The sequence below is a fragment of the Oppia nitens genome, unplaced genomic scaffold, assembly GCF_028296485.1.
Source record: "Oppia nitens isolate AA-2021 unplaced genomic scaffold, nextdenovo-longstitch-racon4-pilon3 scaffold2_pilon_pilon_pilon, whole genome shotgun sequence".
Taxonomy (NCBI): Eukaryota; Metazoa; Arthropoda; class Arachnida; order Sarcoptiformes; family Oppiidae; genus Oppia; species Oppia nitens.
In genome coordinates, this window is record NW_026533210.1 from 9,523,765 (window position 1) to 9,538,851 (window position 15,087).

At 19.9% G+C, this 15,087-nt stretch overlaps 1 protein-coding gene across 1 annotated transcript; it reads left to right on the forward strand.

The window, feature by feature from the left end:
* The first annotated feature begins 13,282 nt into the window (after positions 1-13,282).
* LOC128956146 (large proline-rich protein BAG6-like) lies at positions 13,283-13,938 on the forward strand. The gene is made up of 2 exons (XM_054301827.1): positions 13,283-13,428; positions 13,485-13,938. The coding sequence occupies exons 1-2, from the start codon at positions 13,354-13,356 to the stop codon at positions 13,893-13,895; spliced, it is 486 nt and encodes a 161-aa protein (XP_054157802.1). The 5' UTR covers positions 13,283-13,353; the 3' UTR covers positions 13,896-13,938.
* The last annotated feature ends 1,149 nt before the right edge of the window (positions 13,939-15,087 follow it).

The following is a 15,087-nucleotide window of genomic DNA, read 5'->3' on the forward strand; positions in this document are numbered from 1 at the left end:
TATATTGAATATATATACAGTATATAAATATTTAAAAAAAATCAATAATTATCTTAATATAAACCAGCAAAATGCTGTTATTATTATTATTATTTTAGTCTAATTTTTGAAAAAAAACATTAATTGTTTTAATTATTCTTAACTATAGTTAATTTATTGAAAATCATAGTTAAAATTATTATTTATTTATTTATATTCATATCATTATTATTATTCTCACACTTTTGTTATCTATTATATATCACTAATTATTATCAATTAGTTGTATATAATAATAATAATAATATAAACTGATAAATATATATATAAAAAAGCGTTTGTAAGTTAATTAAATAATTAATTAATAATTCTAAATATATATATATATCTAAAAAATACAGTATTAATCATTTAATTATCAATTCACATATCATTATTTAACATATCAGTAAATTTTGTTAAATATTTATTATTATTATTATTATTATAAATTATTATTATTAGCGTAAATGCTTCATCAATAAATAAAACAACAAACAAACAAATGTTATTTTACTTTTAAAATAAAATTTTTGTATAAAAAACTAATTCATATACAGATACAGTAAACTAAAAATTATTGAGTATATGATATTTTTTGTATTATTATTATTATTTATAAAAAAAATTGTTTTATCTATAATTGTATAGCTATTAATTAAAATGTTGTTTTTAAAAAATATTTAATTTTCTTATTTTTACTGTATTATAATTTAACATTAATTTATGTCTAAAAAATTTTAAAATATTGTATTTTTCAAATTAATATACCTGATTATATAATTTTATAATAATTAATTATTAAATAAGTATAAATAATTGTTATGTAAATAAATTTTTAGTCATCTTTTCAAACAAATAAATTTAAAAACATATGTTTGTTAAAAAATAAATAATTAAATAAAATTTTGTTAAATCATATACTCAATAACTATAAATTACTTTTAAAAAATATTGTTGTCATATATTATTATTTTATGAATAATAAAAAGTTTTTTAAAAATTATCAATCATTTTTAAAAATTTATTACATTTAAAAATTATTAATAAATAAATGTTTTAATTAATTTAATTGTTTCACTTATATATATATATTGTTAAATGTTATAGAAATTTATACATAATTTAAATATAGAGCACTGTATTAGATAAATATAATTCAATAATTGTCTGGAAAATTAATTACAAGATATTTTATAATAGTATTAAAAAATAAAATAAAATAGATTTAATTTAATTTAATTTAACTTTAACTCTAATAGTTGCAAACAAGCTCATTAAACAAAAATAAAAAATTTAATATTTAATAAATACTATACATTTATATATACAGTACTATAAATATAATAAAATTTAAGAAATTTTTGAAATATCTTCAATAGTATAACTTAAATACAATTAAATTAAATGTTAAAAAATGTTTGCCTGAAAACAAATTTTGAGTCTAAAAATAAGATTTAAATTAAAACAAACAACATTTTTTTTCGACACATAATTTTTTTTGTTAAAACAAAAGTTATATCACTAAAAGGTTCATATTTTAAGAGCATTTAATATAATTTTAAATTTTGTCTTCAAAAAAAAAATAAAAATGTTAAAATAAATTACATAACATCTTCAACAAAAAAATACTAATTATAATATTTGTTATCATTTAAAGGCTAGGAATATGTAGCTATAAAGTAGATAAAAAAATTTTTATTGTTTTTACAAATCCCTATTGTTTTATAATTTTTATTTTTAAGTTATATACAAACTGAAAATATTGGTTTTAATTAGAGACAAACAACAATAAAAAGTTAATTATTTTCAAATATTTTATTTTTGCATCTTATATAGAAAATAAATCAAAATTTAAATTTGTTAAAACAACTTTTTTTTAATTTTAAATGAAAAACATTTTTAATTAAAGATTTTATAGCAACCCAACACAGGAATGTTAGAAACTTTTAATTTATTTAACAATAAGAAAAAATATATAGAAATATATAATGAAAATAAAAACATAGAAAAAAAGATTGATTGGTATACTAAATATATATATACCGAAAAACACAAAAAAAACATTATTTATTTTTAAATAATAACTATTATAATCATTTAAAAATAATAAAAATTATAGATTAGTAATCAATTATACTAACAGTTAATAGACATTTTTTATTTATGATCTGAGATTAAAAATAGCCTAAAAATTATATATTATATTATGTATAGTATTTAAAAAAATATGAATTTTAAAAAAACTTTTCCATAAAAATATTTTTTAAAAAAAATAATTGATTGATTAGTGTATTTTAATATTATTCATACAACCTATAGTGTATATTATTATTATTATTATTGATGAGTAGGCCTGACAGTCAAATAACATGTTTATATGCAATATAATTTATATGATATAAATATATATATAAAGGTTTATATTTATTAACATAAAATAATAATAATATTGAATAAAATATTCTCTAATACTGTATTAATAATACATTTGTAATTTTACACATATTTTACACAAAACAATATGTGAATTATTGAAAACACATTTTTTTTAAATGTGAACACTATATAACCCAAAAAAATATATATAGATATTAATATTTCTAATAACTATAGTATTAGTGATGTCATAAAATTAATTATTGACCACAAATAATAATAAGCTAAAATTATTTCCTAAAAATTTTATTTAAATGTTATTTATTAAATAAAAATATAATAACAAAAATATTTATATATAAAATATTTCTTCCAAAAATCGATATTATTATTATTATTTTTGGATAACAATCATTGCTGGACATTATCATTATTATCTCAATTAAATTTATTAAAAAAACAATTTACTAAAAAACAGTAAACAAAAGTAAGTAATAAAATACAATTAAGATTTATACAACAACAAAAATTTTACTGACAAATAATTACTTGAATAAAATAAAATAATATATAATCTAAAAATAAATTTATATATATATATTATAAACCACACAATGTTTTCAATGATTTTTATATTTTAGTAATAAAAGCAAAGAAACGGATATTTAATTTATAATCAAATTTCTTGTTGTGTGTGGAAATCACTTATACTTTTGGAGACATAAACAACATATATATATATAACAACACAAACCATAAAGTCGTTTAAGTGGAATGTCTTTTAATGATTACACCAAATCAATTGGTTTTATATATATATATATTAATAGTTTTTTCTGAACATATGTTTTATTATGAAATATCTATTTATTGTGCAAAATAAAAGATTAGTAGTAAAATAGTTTTATGTGTTTGTGTACTAAAAAAACTAATTGTAAATATATATATATATATATATTATAGGGTTATATATATATACTGGCAATAGATATGATATATTAATATAAAGTATAAAAGTCCAGTATATCTATATATAGTAATTACGTGAATCACTGTGTGTTGTATGTATGTAAGTGTATGTATGTATGTATGTATGTGTGTGTGTGTGTGTGTGTGTGTGTGTGTGTGTGTGTGTGTGTGTGTGTGTGTGTGTGTGTGTGTGTGTGTGTGTGTGTGTGTGTGTGTGTGTGTGTGTGTGTGTGTGTGTGTGTGTGTGTGTGTGTGTGTGTGTGTGTGTGATTGCGATTGACTGACCAAACATAAAATACATATAACTACCAACAAAAATTTGTTTGACATTTTGAAGACACACACACACATTAATTAATTTGTTAGATGGGTGTATAGTATATAAATAATATGAGTGTTCAATGATATATATATAAATAGTTTATGTTTGATTAAATAATAATAAAAATAATAATAATAATAATAACCAGCCATTTGGACAGTTATGTGATGGGGGTATTGTAGTGTAATATTAATAATACCCAAGTATTACAGTACAACACATATTATAAATGAAAAGCTAATTGTTTGTTACACACAATATAACATTTAATATGTGTTTTTTAAGGGTCAGCCAAACTGTATGACACAAATTTATTGCCAGAAAACATGATTATCGTTATGTGTTATAGAAATAAAATACTAATTTTATTTTATTTTTTTGGTTTGTTTTTTTTAATATAAATATAATAAACTATATATTGATAATATAAATATAATAAACTATATATTGATAATATAAATATAATAAACTATATATTGATAATATAAATCTTAATTATATATATTGTGCCGGGGTATTAGTTTTAGTTTTTTATTTTTTTAAACTGTATAAAACTTTTTATTATTATTATTATTATTATTATTATATTATTTGTTTCAATCACATCAATCTATGTTAGGTTATAATTTATATTTATTTGAAAATATTTCAAATAGTTTTATTTATTTTTTTTTGAGAGGGAGGGGGAAAACTATCAATAAATTTTTTATTTACTTAGTTTTATTATTTTATTACTGTAATATTATTATTAACTGTTATATCAGATTGATATATTATATATAAACTTATATATACTGTATATAATACTGTAAGTTTATTAGACATTTATTATTTTTTTTTGAAAAAAACTATGATTGATTAAAATGTAGTTTAACTATTAATAAAATATAATAGTAAATATTTGCTTTACTTTTTTTATTAATACTATATTTATTACTATAATATAAAAATAATATTTACATATATCTCCTAGTAGACTATTAATAAATTAATTACTGTGCTATTTATTAATATATCTATATATTTATTTATATAAATTTGACATATTTGTGTAATTATTTTTACTATATTTTTAATTGAGAAAAAATCACATTTATCTATACATACTTTCTGTATCTTTTTATATACAGTATATGATTAAAATAGACATAAATATTATATTAATATTTCACTAATTTTTTTCATTTGTTATTATCCTACAGTAGAAGTACTTTAAATCTATATTAAGTATTGAATTACATTAAATTATATATATTTAAAAAAAATCACATGAAATTACATAAAATTAAATGTAATCTCATTTTTTTTATATAAAATGTGAGTCAGTTAGTGTATGTATGCATGTGTGTGTGTGTGTGTGTGTGTGTGTGTGTGTGTGTGTGTGTGTATGTGTGTGTAAAAAGTATCACAGTTAAAATATATATAATAAATTAAGATTAACTATCTTTAATATGAGTTACACACACACACACCAAGTTGACAAAATAATATATTTAATATTAAACTATACTTCAACAAATAAATATGATATTATTTATATTTCTTACAGCATATAGTATATTATAAAACAAATATAAAGTTGATTTTTTTGTGCAAATAATTTTATTGTAATCAATAAAAAGCGTTATCTTGTAAATACATATCAAATGTGTCAAAAAAATAAAGTGAATACAAGTGTGTAAGTGAGAGTGGGTGAGTGATAGTGAAATTGTTTGTATCAGAGAGAGAGAGAGAGAGAGAGAGAGAGAGAAAATATTATTTTTCCACAAAAAACATAATTTCTACAATTTTGTTATACATATATTTTCAAATATACTGTATATTGATGTACATTGTATTTACCAAAATAAAAGTTGGCATCAAATTTCAATCATCTCTCTTTCTCTCTCTTTATAAATATAAGTTTTGAAGTGTTAAATATGACATTTTAGATGTTATGTAAAAATAATATGCCAATCTATAATATGACTGTTAAAATTTAATATTAAATTTCTAATCTAAACATGTAATTTTATTGTCAATCTAAGTGTGTGTGTGTGTGTGTGTGTGTGTGTGTGTGTGTGTGACAGTATACAAACTGTACTGTAAATGTTTATAAAGTTTACTAAATACAATATACAACATATAAAAAGTTATATAAAAATTTTTAATAAATATAGACATACAATATATATATATACAGACGGTTTATATAATGTCTATTATATTACAATACATGTTATATAATAATAGAGAGCAAAAAAATACTATTTAAAAAATATTTAAATCAAATTCCAAGAATAATTTTTTTAAAATTATTATTTTGTTAGTACACACACACACACACACACACAAAATATTTTAGTATAATAAATAAAAATATGTAACTTATTTTTTATTGTAAAGTTTTATGGACTCATAAATTATGTAATATTTATAATATACAGTATAAGCAATTTATAATGGATATGTTGTTTGGATTTTTATTTTCTATATTAATATCCATACAAAAAAATTGTCACTTTTATGGATGTGATGTCCAAAATAATAACATATTATAATATATATAATATATAGCTTATATAACCATATATATAGACAATATATTGAAAAATATAAATATAAAAAAACAATTGTCTGGATAGCATCGATGGCATTTTAAATATGTAATTTATATACAATAAATATTGTATTTATATATTCAAAATAGTTCAATGGTTCAATGTATAATAATAATAATAATAATATTGTAATATTATTATATATTATAAATTAAATTTATTAGTAATATATTTCAACTATTTTTGTTTACTAAAAAAAAGTTTTTCGTTATATTATAAACTAAAACAAATTGATTATAAATATATATATATATATATATTATACATTACATATTGATATATAAATTATAATTTACAGTTAAATAATTAGGTTTACGTAATAATTTTTTTATCATTCTGTAAAAAATATTATCAAAAAAAATAACTCATTATATAATCCACAGAATAAATATATATATATATATATATATATATAATATAATATAATATAATAACTAATATTTTTAACTATTAAATTATTTCATTTGCTTAAAAATTTCATAATTATTTTTACGGTTAATTTCACTATTTCAGTGATATTTCTATTACTCTATCTATAAAATACATAAATTTACATATATATACATACATACACACACACATATATATATATATAATATAAGACTCATTATATTGATAAAAAAAATATATATGAATATTATCATTATTTTTATTATTTAAATAAAGAAAAACTAATATAATAATTTACACGTGTTGTGTATAATTCATTTAATAACTAACTATTTATTTGTTAGTTTGTGATAAAACCTATAGATTTTTAATGTCAATTTGTAATTAAAAAATAGTTGTATCATCTAATAATTTTACTATACTAATACTCACCTACTTATATAACAAAACCAATATATATAATGTATATATATTTTTTAATGGGCAACATATAAATTATAACTACAACCCACTAATTACTGATCTCATTAGTTTAGTTTAAAAATAAATACTTTATATATATATAATGTAATAAATCAAGTCGATAGCAAATTTATATATATATATATATACTTTTTTTGTGGCAATAAAATTACAATTTAAAACATCATTGCATACTACAGTATACTACAATAATATACATTGTACTATATTTTTAAATTATACTATAGTTATTTTTAGGGATCAATTATCTATTTTTTGTGTGCAAAATAAAAATCATTTTTTTCCCTATTATTTATTACTGGGTTTGGTTTTTGTATAAAAAAAGGTGGTGTGAAAAACAATAAAAAATTTCTATTTATACACATATTATATATATATATAATTTATATATACAATAAATAGTACAAGTATATACTGTATATAAATTATATCAATATATAATAATATTAATAAGTCGATTAAATTTACTCTACAATAATATATATATATACATAAATATATATCTCAAATGATAGCAATTATGTAATTTATATTATTAAAAACATATTGTATTATATGTTTTTAATAATATACTGTATATTCAACAACATTATAATAATAGTACTGTGAATATCATTATCAGCAATAATAACAATAAAACAAAATCGCCTGTCTTTAAATTTAGATAATATTGTATATATATATATTTATATCTTAATATGTTTTTTCCAATATCTTATAATATACTATTACTATGAAAATACTGTATATATATATATATATATTATTCAAAGCAACAAAAAAATATCCAAATATTCAAAGTGTTAAAGTTGTTTGAAAATTGTTCATAAAATAGAGAGAAAAATAATAAATTTAGATAATAGTAAATACAAAAAAAATAAATATCTATTATATATTGAATACTTTATATTACATATATAATACAGTATTTATAACTTGAATAATAATAATCATTATAATAATAAAAAAAAGTTAAATGACGTGAAACTTAAAGCTCAACAACACTTACAACAAAAAAATAGTTGACTCTTTAACTATAAGTTAGTCAATACATACATATATATCAAATATATAGCCATTAAATTATATATATTGAGAATAGCAATGCAAATAAAATACACTACTTTAGTATTAGTAGAGAGCAATAAAATATAATTTTTGTTATATAACTTTTTTGTTGTTGTTGTTGTTATATGAAAGTATAGATAGTATAGTATAGTATAGTATAGTACAGTACTATACTATAAACTAGTAGTTGTATTGTTAATGTTGTTGTAGTCATGAACTCATCGGCTTTAGTGTTGAAAAGTGGTTTTAATTGCACTTCCCTTTTGACGGACTCTTGACTCTTGAGACTCATTCATCACAAAACATATATCTATATATATATATATGCTGTATATATATATAAATATATATAAAGTATAGTATATTTACAGCCCTTTTCTGAATGCGCCACTGGTTTTTCATATTAACTATTCAATCACTACATACTAGTACTACTATAACAACAACAACAGTACAATAATACATACCAATGCTCTCTAACTGTAATACATAACATCTCTCTCTCTCTCTCTCTCTCTCTCTCTCTCTCTCTCTCTCTCTCTCTCTCTCTCTCTCTCTCTTCAATCTTTCATGAAATTTATTTTCAATGAATAAACTCTTTTATATATATATATTATTTCTCATCACATTTATATAGAGCTTATACACTGTAAATGTCATTATAATTATTTTTTTTAAATACTCGTTATATACTGGTATACAGTTTATATACTGTACATTATATAGTATATACTGTACAGATATCTTAGCATTTAATCAGAAATTATTTTTTTTTATTTCTCAAAATCTACATATCTATTGCTTTTTCTAAATAACACATACAAAATAAAATATAATACATTAAAATTGAGAAATCCATTAAATCAAATGTCATGTATGTATGTGTGTGTGTGTGTGTGTGTGTGTGTGTGTGTGTGTGTGTGTGTGTGTAGGTGTGTGTGTGTGTATGTATGTAGGTGTTGTTATTTGTATGACAAAAACGAGACTGGATTTATATGGCGGCTGTGATTAAAACCAAATTATAACTGAGAGATAGAGATAAATAGATAGAGTGAGTGAGTGAGTGAGTGAGTGAGTGAGTGAGTGAGTGAGTGAGAGAGAGAGAGAGAGAGAGAGAGAGAGATTTGTTATCAAAAAATATGTATTAAAATTAATTTTCTTGCTTTTTTTTAATTATAAACTTTTGACTTTTACCCCAGATTTTTGTTTTGTTTAAATGTAATGAATTTCCAGTTTATATATATTTTTTATTTTGCAAAATTTTATTTTTTTTATTGAAAATACATTTACATGATTGAAGACATACACACCACTACAAACACATACAAACACACACACAGTAATAGTTTGCAATTTTTTTTTCAATTCAATACTATTCAATACTTATTTTTAATTTTCTATAGACTTATTTATTAATTACACAAACATTGAATAAAATTTCCAGAACCCTGACATTTAAGAGCCCTGATAACAGCAATATTACCCTGGGATCTAACCCACCCACACCTACACACACACACAGATACAAATACATAATAGACTATATCGCTATTTTTTAATTAATTAATTGTAAGTTTCATTTCAAATATATTTTGCTAATTTTTAATTTAATGAAATAATAATTTTTTTTTAAAAATATATTGTATGTTATTATATGTACAAATAGATGCAAATATTTGCCGTCACCCCCCATCCACCCCCACTCCCTATATTAATTAGATAAATCTATTAGATACATATTGACATTATTCATAAGAGAGAGAGAGAGAGAGAGAGAGAGAGAGAGAGAGAGAGCCTATAAATTAATAATATTTTATAATTAAAATAAAATTAATCTAGGTGTATTTATAGTAATTTTTTAAATTTTCAATTACATGTTTTTCATGGATCTAATTTTGTCACCAAAAAAAAATTAAGGTTTTCTTTATATAAATAAATTATATACAATATATTTTGTATACCTCTCTACTGAATAGATGTTTTCTTATAAATAATAATAATAGTGGTATTAAAAACACTCAGCAAAATAAAAAATAACATTCAATTGACACAACATTTGTTAAATTAAAAAGATTAACATTAACTCTCTATTAGATGTATTACATGTGTTTTTTATATATTTATTTGAGACTTATTTGATATTATTTTCTTAAACTTTTTTTTATAACATAAATATATAATTATAATGTTATACAAGTATATATGTTTTCATTAAAAGTAAAAAATCATTGAAATGCATATTAATCTGACATTTAAGTACATATACACAGTAAGTATAACTTAATAATATATATACAGTATATATATATATATATTCAATATATATTAAGTTATACTTTAATACAAATTATATTGAATATACAATTCTATAGTATAGATAACATTATTATTTTTTTTAATTAATAATAATTAATTTCATAAATAAATTAAATAATATTAATTATCTAATATTTTTTTATATACTGTATTATTTTCAATAATATTATTGTATATAAAATCGTAAGTATTATTTAATTAATACAAAATAATAATAATAATAATATAATTTTTTTAGACAAAACAACATTTTTAATTAACAATATAATTAATATATATGTATAATATTAGTTGTATATTAATTTTGTTTTATTATTATAATAATTATAATAACAATAATAATAATATTTAATTTGTTTTTCACATTGTATATAAATAAAAATACCAAAATTTAGTTATTATTGTATATTACAGTATATTAATAATAATATTTTATACTATTAGTAATAGTAATTATACATTGCAAAATTATTTTTAAAAATGAAAATAATAATCTATTTAAACAGTTATTTATTAAATCATTATTATATTATAACATTATTAATAATAATACTGTACTAATAATAACTATATTTAGCAAAACTTATCAATACTAATGTCAATCATAGTTTAATTTGAAAACATTATAACAAAAATAACTATCATTTAATTGTATTATTTGAATTCAATGTATTATTATTATTGTATGCAAATCACACACACAAAACATTATCTATATTTTTAATAATTTTCATTATATATTAATATATAAGTAATTTGTAATTTTGTATGTTATCTCTATTCAATACACATTTTTAAAAAATCAATTGGAAATTTTAATTAAAAATCAAAAACTAATATAAAAATTTGCAAATCAAATGTAATTAACGTATTTATCATAATATACACATGTATATCATTATTTGATTTAAATATATTTTAATTTACTATTATTAATATATGTTTAATTATTATTATTATTATTATTATTATTATTGATATTATTAAATCATATAATAATTTTTTTTCAAAGGTTCACTACTAACATCTGAATTTTATATATTGTATTAAATATCTACTATTAAATGCAATACACAATATATACACACATAGAATATTCTGTTAGTATTTATATTTTTTTAAAATATTTATGGCTTATATTTTGATGTTGTTGTTAGCAAAAACATTAAAAAATTAAGTAAATATAACTTTCATTTAGTATTATTACTTTTAATTAATGTTAAATTAATAAAATATAATTAATTACTTAATAAATCATAATATTGATTTATAAACATACGTTTTATTTTTTAAATAAAGTTAAAATAAAAACATTAAAATCATTAAAACAACAAAATTGTTTAATAAACATTATAATCAGTTATAATAATCATTAGTAAAAACTAAGTCAATGGCTGAACTAAATGTGAGAATAATTTTTTAAAGAGTCTCTAATCACTCAAATAATTATTGATAAGATTTTTTTTATAACTATCACTCAATCAATACCTGTGTGGGCCTAGAGATCAGTCTAATGAAGCGCAAGAGGATTAGGAAAAGATATATATATATAAAATCTAATGATTAGATCATTAGATATAAAAATCAATTAATAAAATTAAAAACTAATAACTTTTTTCCCACTATTCCTATAACTATTTAAAATATTAGTGTCTGTAAGTGTGTGTGTGTGTGTGTGTGTACTGTATGTATGTACTGTATATATATGTGTGTGTGTGTATGTGTATGTATGTATGTACTGTATGTGTGTGTATGTGTACACCTATTTGTATATTCATATATAATAAATAGTTTTACTTTTTTTACTAGATGCAATAATTGAAATTATTTTAACATATGAACTATTGAAATACAAACACAAATGGAATATGTATTTTCTAAATAGTTTTTTTTTGTGTAAAAGTTTTTTTTTTTAAAAATAACAGTAATTTAAATTTAATAGTAATAAAAAATTTTAATATTTTTAATTTGTTTAATAAAAAAAACACGAATATTCTGTTAATATTCTCTCTATATTTTAGTTATAGTTGTGGGCGGAGTCTATACATAGATTTTATACACTGTTAGTGAATACAGTATATATATATTCTATACATAAATTCTATTTAGAATTCTATTAATTGAAAAATAAAAAACTATATGAATATGTGTTGCACTCTATGAGTAATATACATAAACACTAATAGAATTACACAAATATTAATCGCACGCACACCTCTATTTTACAGACAATTAGAGTTGTCGGCCAACTTTCCATGAGAGGGAAGTTCCCAAATAAAATGTCTCACAAATTTTTTCCGGAAAATAGGGAAACTATTATATATTCCATCCCTAACTGCGGTTAGAGTACGGTAAATATATTTTATACAATAAATACTAAAACTTTTTAAAAAATTACATAAAATTTTCATCGAAATATTTTTTAAAAAATTAATAATAAATTTGAATTCAAGTGATACTATTATATATGCAATACAACACTCAAAATACAATATTTGTTAAATTGAAAAATTTTATAATAAAATTTGTTGTATTTTTAGACTAGGAAATAGATTCCCTGGGAATTTCCCCGAGGGGAGAGGGAATATAGAGTAATATATTTGGAAATAATCAAACAAGGGAGGGAATTTACTTTCCGAAACCTACATAATATATATATATATATATATATATATAATAGTATAGGTGTTTACGGTATTTACACATGTATATACTTTTTTTTTACTACAGTATTATTGAAATACATTAATAATAAATCGTTTTTTTTTAAAAAAAAAACTTTAATTAATTAATTCAAAAACATCGGTAATGTCGGTAACAAACAGTGCGGCGGCCAATGGCCAGCAACTGTCGCCACCGCTACCCGATTGTCCGACCGAATGGGTATATATTAACCGAAAATGTGATTATAATTTCTAACCTCTTGTCTTGATTTTAAGGTCAATATCATCATTAAAGACGTTGAACGCCAACGACTGCCCGACGGCAGCGGACAGCGGCCACTGAGCGACGCCTACGTCCAGTGTAGTGCTCGTAAGCGGTCGCAAACAGAGACGAAACCGTCGCCGCGGTATAACTTGTGTATCAGTTCGTCGCTAAAGCGGGCCATCGGTTCCGTAAATGTCGAACCAATAGTGTCGTCGACTGTCGATGAAATTGTTGCCGAAGTGACCGCTGCTTCCGCCGCCGCCGCCGCCGATGACCAACTGCTTATCAACCAGTCTTTTGATCAACAGTTGCGCCAAAGTCTGGCCAATAGGTTAGCCACGGATAGTGATTATCAACAGATTGTTGGCCAACAAAACGCCGACCGTTTTGTTAATATCGGAAAGTTTTTGGCCGACGTTTAGAGGCCACACACACACACACACACGGGTTGGTTGTGTCCACACATAGCGTACACTGACAATAAAATCTCAAAAGTATTTTTGTTTTTACAGTAAAGCATTGGAATGTCCAATAAAATAAATCTAATTGTCTTTATATTTTAAGTCAAATTTTATTTGTATATAAAATAAAAGACATTTATATTTAAAAATAATGGTAAATTATGGCATGCCCAGTAGGTTTTTTTTTGTCTACAAAATATTAGACACRATTTTTTTATTAATGACAATTAATAATRTTGTCTACAAATAAAATAATAAAAATAATTATATTTTWAGACTATAATTTACTTAACAAATTATACAAAAACTCAGTATTATATCCTTTAAAGTTGCCTTTAATCATACATAAAAATATTACAATAAAGTAAACATTTAATAATTTGTATAATAAGTCATTTGAATATTTATTTTTATATAATTTTCTTAAAAAATACATATTATATATATATATAACAACAAAAAGTTATATAATTAATAATAAAAATGAATTAATAATTAATTATATCAATCAATCAATCATATTTTAAAGTTTTAAAAAGTTTCAATAATTATACAATTAAAAAGATTCTGTGAAATTACAATACAATAATAATTTTTATTTATAATTACATATATTATGATATGAAATGTCTTGTTTATCATTTAGTTTTAATTTCGTTGTATTGTATTATATTATAACTGTTATGCATGTATTTTTTATATCATTATACAGTATAATACAAAAACTTTTGATATGTAAATTTTTGATACAAATCTAAAAACAAAACATAATAATTAAATAAATACATAATTATTTTTTTAATTTTAGCAAAATATGATTGTATTTTTGTCCAAAAAATTATATTCATATGACTCATATTAGGTACGATAGGATTGGATTGGATTGATTTAATTAATCAATCAATCAATCATTGGTTGACTTGTTGTTGACCAAAAAAAATTAGTCACATATAAATTGAAATAAAGACAGACGACATTAAATATTTAGTCATTGCATATAYTTTTAATTACAAAATTAATTAATTGTTTGTATGTTTTTGAATAATTTTTTTMGTTAATATTTTATAATATAATTATTTATACGAATGACTTATTGTTTTTGTTGATCGCAGACYTGATTGATTGATTACCGGAGACGACCACCGAGTAGTTG

Excerpts from the sequence above, each read along its gene's own strand:
- LOC128956146 (XM_054301827.1), top strand. The coding sequence starts at position 13,354 with ATGTCGGTAACAAACAGTGCGGCGGCCAATGGCCAGCAACTGTCGCCA. Across the intron at positions 13,429-13,484 it reads CCGATTGTCCGACCGAATGG|GTCAATATCATCATTAAAGA; the intron begins GTATATATTAAC and ends CTTGATTTTAAG.